The sequence below is a fragment of the Clarias gariepinus genome, chromosome 4 (assembly GCF_024256425.1).
Source record: "Clarias gariepinus isolate MV-2021 ecotype Netherlands chromosome 4, CGAR_prim_01v2, whole genome shotgun sequence".
NCBI classification, from domain to species: domain Eukaryota; kingdom Metazoa; phylum Chordata; class Actinopteri; order Siluriformes; family Clariidae; genus Clarias; species Clarias gariepinus.
This window is the reverse complement of record NC_071103.1, coordinates 28,185,323-28,197,226: the sequence shown is the minus strand read 5'-3', so window position 1 is coordinate 28,197,226 and position 11,904 is coordinate 28,185,323. Positions and strand designations below refer to the sequence as shown.

The 11,904-nt window shown below is 40.1% G+C and overlaps 1 protein-coding gene across 1 annotated transcript in view; it reads left to right on the top strand.

Annotated features, from left to right (window-relative positions):
* Positions 1-651: 651 nt before the first annotated feature.
* The window catches only part of col6a4a (collagen, type VI, alpha 4a), a 54,115-nt gene continuing 42,862 nt past the window's right edge, over positions 652-11,904 (top strand). Inside the window, exons 1-2 of the mRNA XM_053494376.1 lie at positions 652-765; positions 4,846-4,933. Of these exons, the coding sequence (XP_053350351.1) occupies positions 4,858-4,933 (76 nt within the window). The 5' untranslated portion in view covers positions 652-765; positions 4,846-4,857. The remainder of the gene's footprint in view (positions 766-4,845; positions 4,934-11,904) is intronic.

The following is an 11,904-nucleotide window of genomic DNA, read 5'->3' as shown; positions in this document are numbered from 1 at the left end:
TGATTTTAAAAAAGCAATGATTTAGGCTAAATGTACAGAATGTGAAAACAAAATAATACACTACATTCTATCATTCTTTAATATAAGGTACCCTCCGGCCGAAAAAAAGACATGCACAATTTCTATTGTTGAACACATCTGTTCTGAAAATATATCATTCTGTATAAATGTATGACAAGCATGTTATTTTAAAATACATGTAAGTCTTTAACTGAGAGGTTAAGTCAACCAAGTGGTTTTAAACTGTGAAAATAACCTTTCTTTTAGACTAATTTGAGGTGAAATTAATGAACTTTGGCTGAATCGTAGGCTGCTGTGGGAAATTTGGCATATTGTAGTGATGCTGATTTGCCTATCCTATACTCTTTATTTTTCATTGATCTTCATGTGGATTAGTGTAGGCTAATCCAAGCTTTAAAAGAGTTTTTTAGATCACAACATGATTTATTAGATGTCCTTTTTGTTCATGGTATTAATTTATGTTCGGGTCGCCCAGAAACATTCCACCATTGCTTTTTTGGACATTGTTAGTTCAAGGGAAAAATAACTTGAAGTTGTGCCTGAAAAGCGATAGTGTAAAACTGTGTGAGGTGGCGAGAGGCGTGGCTTAAGTGTTCTCTAGACTCCTCTTTCCTTTCTGCCTCACATTAATAAACTAGACCTTAATATATAAGGCGCTGTACTTCTACTTTTGATTTTAAAAATCACATTTTCTGTGACAATAACTTTGCTTCAATGATATCTACAGTACATTGAACATTTAAGGTAAGCAGCTTCTAAGATAAGCTTTCAGATTTATTCTTCAGGTTATGTTAAAGGGAGAAGTTGAAGTGTGTAGGTGCGGTATAGGTTAGGTGTGCTATGCTGGTTTTCATTAATTGATTTATGGATCAAGTAAAGACCATTTGCCATGTTTAGTGTATACTGCATGTGTGTTTTGGATGTTTGATGGTACTGAAAGGATGCTTTGAAGAGAATTTCCTCATTTTTTTTCTTTTGATTTGTAATTATGTAGGACACAGTTACCTAATTGCAATGCATATATGTCTGCAAGGCAGACAGTTTTGTAAAAGTGTTTTTTACTGAAATAAATTATTTTAGTCAAGAACTCTCACAAAAATATGTCTCAGACTTTTTTTCGTGTCATGGGTGGGACTATCTGTACCTTGAATATGCATTTTTTATTCTAAAAATGTGCTTACGTGTAACTTTATTTACCTTTTAAATAAATGCTTTACAAAAATACAAAAATAATTATTTTCCACAATTCTTATTTCCGTTCACCCATTTTATGGTTAATGCACACAATTAGTTCTTTATGTCTTACATTATGTACCAAACATTATTTTAAAAGGTATGAAGAAATGCCTAAGTACAAAATGTGTGTTGATTGTTGCAACCACATATACAGTAAAGATTAATTTTCCCCCCACTGGTATACAGTATGTATTGCCATTTATTTTATTAGTGTAACTTTGACCTAGGCATCACGATGGCTTAGTGATTAGCACTGTCACCTTGCATTTCTTGCCTCACCTTGCATTTTGGGTTTGATTCCCGCCTTGGGTCTGTGTGCATGGAGTTTGCATGATTGCCTCATGCTCGATGGGTTACTTCTGGGTACTCCGGTTTCCTTCCACAGGAAGGAAAAAGACATGCAAGTTAATTGACGCTCCCTAATTGCCCACTGTTTGTGCCTTGCAGTGGATTGGCGCCCGGTCCACGGTGTACCCTTGTGCTATGGTTCAGGCCCCTGTACACAGGATAAAGTGGCATAGAAAATGAATGAATGAACTTTGACAAAGTTTATATTTTTATATAAGCAATCCAAATACCCTTGACGCATTTTAGCTGTTTCTTTTCATAAAAGTACATTAAAATCTCTAGTGTATCTTATGATGATGCATAAAAAAATTGTTTGTTGAATTTTTGCAATGCCTTACTGTCTGGATGTTCAACTAGGTGCATAAACAAGCTTCAATTAGTTCAGAATGCAGCAGCCCAGCAGAGTCCACAAAAATGAAACAGGTGCTTGTTCTATATCAAACCTTCTAAGAACTGGCTTTGTTTTTCTATGGGCTAGAGGGTCATGCCATTATGCATACATACATACATACTTTCCTAACAATGTTAATGGCAATGTTAGCAGTAATGATAGTGGGAATGCTAGCAGTAGTGACAATGTTAGTGGCAATAATAGTGGCAATGCTAATGCTGCAATAATAATGACAGTGCAAAAAAGAAAAAGAAATGCTAGCCGCAAGCATAATAAAAATGGCAAACTTTAACATGGCTTTGTTCTCCTGGCGTTATTATTTCTAGAAAGTAGTATTTGAGCTGCCCATTGCATATTGAGTCTAATTTTTAAATATGGCAGTCAAATGGCTTGTCAGCATTGTGTATTACGAAAGCTACAGCATATGGTGAACTGGTATTTTTGGATGCTGTCTTACCCACAGTAATTGATCACAAGGTTTGTTGATGATGAAGTGACTGGGTGCTTTACTTCCCAGACAGCCCTCATGTCTGGTATAAAGATGCACTTAAGTACAAAAGATGTTAATTTGATTTGATCGTTCTGGCTCTCCCTTTTAGTTATGCTTTCATAGTTCGTCCTGCAGGAGTCCCTGCTTGCAGCCTACACAAAATATATATTCACCTCATACATCATCTCCTCTCCTATCTGTCAAGCTACACATGGCGCTCCTGAGCTGCCAGTGATTTGCACCCCTTCTTCCCTCTGGACCTGTTTGACTCATCCTGGTTCCCTGCTTCTGGTTGCAGCTCTTGGAGGCTCATGTGGTTTGCTTGAGATGCATTTGGTGACTGGGGACGGTTCCACTTCACAATGTCAGCTGACTATTGATTTGTGACTGCAATCGTCAATAATTCAGGATTAAAATTCCTATAAACAGTGGCCACTGAAGGGGCACGGACTGCTTACATTCTCCACCATGTTTTTATGTTGTCCCTATGTTGTTTTTATTGTCCCTCCTTTTGTTAAAAAATATTGCAGTTTGCCTATTACATGTTTTTCTATTATTATAATTATTAGGAAAGGATGTAGAAGTTCAAAGGCAGGACTGTCAGAAATGTCACTGATTTATAAGCTACTGAGCAGTTTTTTACCACTGAGCTTCAGGACAGATGTGCTGCCATCTTTGTTGTTTTTATGTTTTTTTTTTTTCTATGTTATGTCTAGTTAAATCTCATTCCATAAAGTCTTTACATGGTTTTAAGGTCAGGACTCTCTGGTGGCAAATTCATATGTGAGAATGATCTCGTATGTTTCTAGACTCAATCTTTAGTTCTAGACTGGACCACATGAAACAACCTAAGATAATAAATCCAGAGACTTGTACAGTGGCCACTATTCAAGATGGATGCATCATTTCCATTGCTCCAGATTTCAATTTCTATGTTCATTAGCAACAGAAACATCCACTAACAAGTGATTTTCTTAAGCCCACGTCTTTACCCCGATCATGTGAGTGAAATATTGTGCTCTTACTAAGTGCTCTTACTAAGTTAAACTTAGCTGTCATTTCTACTGCCATAGCATGAATAGCAATGCTACTTCACCAAGAATTTAAGTGACATCCAAACATGGTCTTTTCCATAATCAAGGGAAACATCTTTCTGACATGGCTGTTTAAGAAATAAGACTCACTGCATCAGTGAGGCGTAAAGAAATTGTTGCCAGATGAAACATGAATGCAATCAATGCAATAAGAGAACTTTCATTTAACAACCAAAGAAGGACATTGAAATTGAAGGTCTATGGAAATTCACAGAAAATACATTATTAATAAATGGTCTACAGAAAGGTGATATTTAAAAATACTGACAAAGAATGCTCCTTATCGAATTCCTTTTTTTTTTAAGCAACATTTTAAAAACACTTCTTGGACAAGTGATGCAACATTAGTATGTAGTAGATTTTAATTATTTATGGTCTTTTTGTCCATTTATACAATGTTCTTTTGTAACGCTGCGACCCTAAATACAGGATAAAGCGGTATAGAAGATGAGTGACTGAGTAAGTGACTGAGTGAGTCAGTGTTTTGTAACGTTAAGAGACCATATTGTTACGTGGCAAGGGTTTGAGCACCGTGTCACTGGATACAATACTAAATGTGTTGTGCGCGCATGTGTTGTGTCTTGTGTTGTGTCCTCCAGCTCCTTAGGGCCAGGAGGGGCTTTGGAAAGTGAATTAAACTCTTTTCTCTGTTCTCACTTATTTTGTGTCTTTTACATTTTTAAAAGACGTCTTCTGAGGGTATAAATAGACGAGCATGAGTTTTCTTGGGACCTTTGTCAAGAATTTTGGCATGAATTATTACCATTTACAATAAATTACATTTTAAATCCTGAATTTGTAATAGAAAAATGGCCATATCAATATTATTTATTAAGCTGTGAGCACTTTCAAAAAGCTTAACCAAAAGCTTATGTTTGGAATTCACAAATAATTTAGCACTGGCCTTTTTTTTGCCACTGTTCTCAGAGCACACACACATGGTTAGGATAAGCACACCATGTTCAAAGACCATAACAAAATGTGACCCAGTTTCAAATATTTAGTAGAATATTTGACATCAATTTTTCTTTCTTAGTCCAAGAGATTATTTTTTGTATGGCTTTCTAAAAGGTGTTTACTACCCTCACACTGTCTCAACTGTCATCATTGCTTTCATCTCCAACTTGGCAGACATTCAACGTGAATTATGTTTAGCTGAGCCTCTATACATGCATTTCAATGTACAGTACATGTATACTGTATGTATTTATAAACTGTATAAAGGATATTAATATGTTTGTCATTGTTCTTAATTTGTGCATTAGATCACTGAGGCCATGGCAAACATAAAAGGACTGCTTCTGGTCTTGATTTTAGCATCAGGTTTCCTTGTGAGCAGTGCACAGGAAACAGGTAAGTGAAGTTCGCATGGTGTTTAAGTTTTATACACAATACATTGTTCTGTAGAATTTCTAAACATATGGGTGGTACAATTTTGTAAACGAAAAGTTTATTTTAAACAAGCAGTATTTAGCAACATGATCACAAAGAAGGGGTGGTGATGCCCTTCTAGTATAAAAGAGCAAACTGTTTTTGAATCATTACCACGAAAGTTCCTTGTTTGTATCAGCGTCTAAATTATACTGCTTTTTGGAGAATGCGCAAGTTCGTCTAAAAACAACGTGTCGGGTTACTTTGTTGTAACCCTGTTCCCTGAAACGAAAAAGGGAACGAGATGTAGACCCAGTCAGACAGCTGGAGCGCAGGAGACAGCTGTGCCCGATTGCGGTCAGATTCCGCATGACACTCAACGTCATACCTCATGTAGGAAGGAGGACGCTTTCTGTGGCGTTAAGAATCCACCCTAAAAAAAATGAGGTGAGCTAGGGCGACGTGTTGACGCCAAATGGCTCTTTCTGGGAGGGGAGCATGTGCTATGGCCCCATTTTCCAACAAGCCTGTGACAGAGGTGCTCACTGTGGTTTCACGGAAGTGGAAAACCCACGCCGTTGAAACACAATGATTGAATCCTGTAGCCAGGGAGACATGCTTGGCAGTAGCTTACCTGCTGCCAGCTTCTCCGAAGGGGCAGTAGCTTTGTTGTTTAGCTAGGCGGAGGAATGGTGGTGATGGTGGTCGCTGTTAGGTGTTCGGTGTCCTGAAACACGACAGGTGGGAACCGAGCCCATAACACTTTGTCGGAAACCGCTGTCTCCCGAAACAACAGTGGCGGCGGGAATTGAACACCGGTCTCCTGAGGGTGCTGGTCTTCCACAGTGCTTCGTACCTAAAGAGACATACGCTGCCGGCCTCTCCGAAAGGTGCACAAATTTTGACACTTCGGCTAGGTGGGTGTGTTAGATGTTTGGCATCCTGAACATGGGAGGAAGGGACCGAACACCTAACATTTCGCCTGGAGACTGCTGCTCCCCGATCACCAGTGGTGGCGGAGATTAAACCATGGCCTCCTGCCAGTGCCCAGCTCTCAGTAGGTCAGTCTGGTATGCTTGCAAAGCCCTTGTGTGCAGGACAGCACCAGGCTGACCCGCTGCCTAAAAAAACCTTCTCCCACCAACGAAGATGTTAGTATACACGCTTGGTGGAAAGTGTGGATTTTTCCCGGGAGGATGAGCTCCCAGGAGAGAGATATCCCACAAGCGTCTCTCTGATCTGGGACATCATCATAAAGGACCGCGCTTTCATCAATGACATTAGAACAAATTGATGTCAATAGCACAAATACACAGGATAAATACAGCTTATTCCATAAAAGAGTTAACTCATGGAGGTCGCCAGAAGGGGGAGGGGCCATCATTGAGGCCCCTCCTTCGGCCACCCGACAGGCACCTGTCATCTGACCTTGAGCGTTTGGGGGATTTATTTTATTTATTTATTTTTACGTTGAATCAAGATGTACGCGTTAGATTGCGCGTTAACACCTCTAACAACAACTAACACACTGGCTTATCACTAGAGGAGCCAGGGGCGTAGATTTAGAGTGGACGGAGGGGATGTGTCCCCACCAATATTCTCCGACCATTAAAATGTTCCCACCAATAATTTAATCCACTTAAAAAAAATTGTGCTTTCAACATTAACCTAGACATGCAGAAAGGAATATATCATGTTCTCTCCTTGAGTCCTTCCGCCCCCAAAACACATATGAACATTTTGATTGGCTGTGCCTTTCCCTGCTATCATGTGAGAGCCTATGGCTGCGTTCAGATACAAGCAGCGCCAAATGAAGTGGACGTTTTTTCCCGTGCAAGAAGGTGTGTTGGGTGACATACATGTGAGGATGGCGGCAGCAAAAAAAGAAAAAAAAGCTGGACATAAGGAGCTTTTTTTAAAAGAAAAGTGTAAGTCACTGAGTTCGCTAGTGAATCTATCAAAGTCCATCAAAGTAACAACAACAGTTAACGTTAATGCTAGTGATTTTTTTATTTATTTATTTTTTACCGCTTTGACGCACATTCATTATAGCAGGACATGATCCCTGTCAGTTCTCCTAATCTAATGACGACTATTTGTCTTGTGAAAGAAATTGATATGCTACATACTAATCTTGCCATGTTAGAATTTTGTTGACGGTTCACCAATAGACAATCCACTTCGCACAAATAATTGTTAAAATGCATTCACTGACTTGGCAAACATTAATGATTTGTTTCGAGATTTGCACACTAAGACTCAGAAAAAGTGAAATAAAATGATTGCTGTTTAAATGGCATGTGTTTATCCTGTTTTGGAGTCATATATCCCCACCAATGTCCAGAGCAAATATACGCCCTTGAATACTAGCAATTTAGTTTGACGCCATTTGCATTCTAATTTTTGAGTGGTCTGTTTTAAAGTGTGTGTGTGTGTGTGTGGTCATTATACCAGTGAGCAAGTTTCTTATCTCTAATTATTTTACTTTTAACTGGAGGTACATTATTTAAGATATAACGAAATGTTGACTCTAAATATTCAGTCGCCTAATCGAGTTCTGTGGAGTCAGATATTATTAAATCTAAAGTGTGATCTGCTTTATGAGTGGGTCCTACTACACACTGATTTACTACTTATTGAGTCCAGTATGGACATACAGTGAATGCTGTTCTCAGAGGGTCTTCTGGATTCTCAAAATCAATATTAAAGTCTCCAGAAACTTTGTCTACAGAATTTGTGATAGGTTTGTATTAGTCAACACTCTGACAGAGAAGATATTAGCGTAAGAGTAGCACTAGTAGAGTAGCTCTTTGTTTAGAGAGGGTTAGAGAGCGCGAGAGTAACATTCTTTCCATAGCAGAATGTCTGGATGATGCAGGCGGAGATATCCAGCCTTTAATTCTGGAATTAGAGCCCTGACAACGGGGCGAGTGGATAGCAACTCAGTGACATACTCACTCAACCAAAGCTAAGGCTAAGGCAGGCGAGCAGACCTTCTCCGTGCTTCATGTGTCCAACAGGGAGCCAGAGCACCAGACATAGCTGGTAATCTTAGGGCTTTAGGCCAGCAAAAGATCTCAAGGATAGTGGTGAATGCTGGAGCTAATTATATATGCCTTCGTCAGTCAGAGGTTAGTAAGCATAACTTTACAGAGGTGTTTAAACTAGTGAGGGCAATGTTCAAAAAGGAGAATGCACTGGCCGCATCCCATTGCAACGTGGCGACATAGCTTACGATTATGGTCGCTGAACTGCTGGATGTTAAGGTGGTGCTCGAAAATCAGTGTGGGTTTTAAAGACAATTGGAGTACCTTTGAGGGCAAAGCTAGGGTAGGGTTAGGGTTAGGTCATTTAATTAATATAGCGACCACAAATCTAGAGCACAGTAAATACACAGCCAGCACCACATTGATCATTGTATTCCTCTAGAAAAACAGCCCTCTCCTGTCTTATGTCCTACAGTATTTGACTGATTATCAGTTTGTAGTTTTAAATGGTAACTATTCTGCCTGTTCTCAAGAGAAGTTCGATGTTCCACGTGTCACGACACGCCAAGCTACAGCCCTGCCATGATCACCTGAGCACTCCTGCTCCATGTTCCCAACCACTCTTGCATCGCACCGCCTCTCCTCTCTGCGCACCTAGGTGATATCAGTAATCAGCTCATACTGTACCTGTTTAAACCATGTTCTGACACCGCCACATCGAGAGATTATTGAGTGCCTCACTAGCCCAATATTCCAGCGATTCTTTTTCATTGTCTATTGGATCTCGACCACGATTTCGCCTCTCGTTTTTGGACTCTAGCCTTTGATGTTTCGTGTTGCCGACTTCTTACCTGGTTACGACTATGAGCTTGGATCACGGACTTCCTCACGTCTCTCCGGCTTCGACCCCTGCCTGTTTCACGACAAATCCTCGTGCCTCACCGAGCTTACGCTCCTTCTATCCACCTCGGAGCTCTCACTGCCGCCGATACAACACAAGGCTCACGCTACACACGCCGGCATTCAATTCAATTAAAATTTTTCAATTCTATTTTATTTACATAGCGCTTTTAACAATGGTCATTGTCTCAAAGCAGCCTCACAAAAATGAACGATTTTTTTAGAAAAGAAAATATTTGAAAGAGTGTATGTGTGAGAAAATTGTGTCTAGATAATAATGAGATGAATTAATGATGAATGAAATATCTCTGATGAGCAAGCCAAGGGTAACGGCGACGGTGGCAAGGACAAACTCCCTGAGATGGCAATAGGAAGATACCTTGAGAGGAACCAGACTCAATCAGGGATCCCATCCTCATTTGGGTGATAACATATATAAATAACATCATGTGTGTTGTGCAGGTGAAAGTTCAATATAACAGAAGTTATTTAAATTAACATGAAGTCCATTTCAGCACAGGGAGTCAGTAGGTGCAGAGGGCAGATGGGGTCTGGGTCACTGGAAGCACAGGAGCAGCATGCGTAGCTCCAACCATCATAAAGCAGAATCCAGCTGGAGATGGTCCTTCTCTGGATGCCTCAGAAACCTCGCAGGGTTGGCCTTTGTCTACTGAAGCTGGCACAATCTCCTGATGCCTCGGGATGGGTTTGAAAAATACAGAACAGATGGAGAGAATTAGCGTCGTTGCCATTCAGGATAGGTGTACTGGAGTATGAGGTTATGGGATGACTTACGTGTATGCCAGATAAAAGAGATGCGTCTTGAGTCTCCTTTTGAATTTATGAAACTGTGTCTGCTCCCTGAACACTGTCTGGAAGGCTATTCCAAAGCTTTGGAACTAAATATGAAAATGCCCTACCCCCTTTTGTAGATTTTAAAATTCCACCAGAAGTCCGGAGTTTTGTGATCTTAAGGAGCGGGGTGAATTGTAGCATATCAGAAGACTGGTAAGGTATGTGGGAGCTAAACCATTTAAGGCCTGGTATGTAAGTAATACTATATTGTAATTCATTCTAAACTGAACAGGTAGCCAGTGCAGGGATGATATTATTGGGGTTATATGATCATATTTTCTGGATCTAGTGAGAACCCTGGCGGCTGCATTTTGGACTAACTGAAGCTTGAGGATGCAGGACAACCACCTAGTAATGCATTACAATAGTCCAGTCTGGAGGTCATGTATGCATGAACTAGCTTTTCTGCATCAGAGTCGGATAAGATGCTCCTAAGTTTGGCAATATTTCTAAGATGGAAAAAGGCTGTTTTTGTGATATTGGAAATATGGTTTTTAAAGACAAGTTACTGTCTAATATTATGCCCAGGTCATTTACTGTTGAGCTAGTAGTAACAGTACATCCTTCTAAATGCGGGCTGAATTGTGAAAGCTGTTGTGTGCTGGTTTTTGGGCTAATAAGTAATATCTCCGACTTATCTGAATTTAGTAAGAGAAAGTTATTGGTCATCCAATCTTTTATGTTCGGGAGACACTCAGTTAATCTAGACAACTTGGGTATTTCGTCTGGTTTTGTTGAGATATATAATTGGGTATCATCAGCATAACAATGGAAACTAATCCCATGTCTTCTAATGATGTTACCCAAGAAAAGCATGTATACTGAGAACAGCAGAGGTCCTAAAACTGACCCTTGTGGGACACCATATTTCACTGGCATTACACCAGATGGTTCTCCATTCAGATCTACAAAAAGGTATTGATCAGACAGGTATGATCTAAACAATTTTAATGCCTGCCCCTGAATACCTATATGATTTTGTAGGCGATCTATGAGAATATTATGATCTATAGTATCGAATGAAGCACTAAGATCAAGTAAGACTAGTATTGAGATGCAGCCTTGGTCTGAAGCTAAAAACAAGTCGTTTGCAATCTTAACTAGTGCAGTTTCTGTACTATGATGGGGCCTGTAACCTGACTGAAATTCTTCAATGATGTTGTTTTCCTGCAAGAATGTGCATATTTGAGCTGATAGGCTACTACTTTTTCTAAAAAAAATGTTATATGAACGGAAGGTTTGAAATCGGCCTGTAATTTATTATTTCATTCGCGTCCAAATTAGATTTTTTTAAGAAGCGGCTTAATAACTGACAACTTGAAAGGTTTAGGGACGTGACCTAGATATAATGAAGAATTAATAATGTTTAGAAGGCTCTCCAACCGTAAGCATCACTTCTTTTGAAAAGAAATTCATCGCGGAGCTCTCCCGTCATGCGCTGGCTCTGCGCACCGCCGCCAACGCAACACAAGGCTCACGCTGCACACGCCAGCATAAATCTCCGCCGGCATTCTTCACTTGCACCGGCTCTGCGCGCTTCCGCAATCACGCAACGCTTGCGTCACGTACAACGCCCCTTGCCTCGGCGCATTCACGCTGGCATTCCGGGCTTCCGCATTCCAGCAAAGCTCCTCTGCATTCACTGCAGTGCAGAGTGTATCTGCATCTCAGATTTAAAACCGCCTGCTTCATTGTTCACAAGCACTCATAAACGGCACTTTATTTGCTCGCCCTGCCCGCACTTGGTTCCATCACGCCCCTTAGCGAGCCTGACATCACGTGGTTCGCTTTTAGGCCCACTGCTTTTTTCTCTTTACATGCTTTCTCTGGGCAGCATAATTTTGTAAGCATGGTGTAGTGTTAGTTTTTACTGGTATGCTGATGACACAGTTTTACATCTCAGCAAAGCCAGATGAGAAAAGCCATCTTAATGAGGTTGAGCAATTTGTAAAGGACATGAGAGACTGGATGTTAATTAACTTCCTTTTGCTTAATCCTGACAAGACAGAAGTTCTGGTACTAGGACCACATCCAATCTTTTTGATCACACTGTAACTTTAGATGATTTTTCTATTCCATCAAGTGCAAAAGTAAAAGACTTTAGTGTGATTATAGATTCCAATCTGTCATTTAAAGCTCATGTAGGTAATATTACCAGGATAGCATTCCTTCATCTCAGAAATATTGCCAAGATAAAGAAAGGAAATTTGT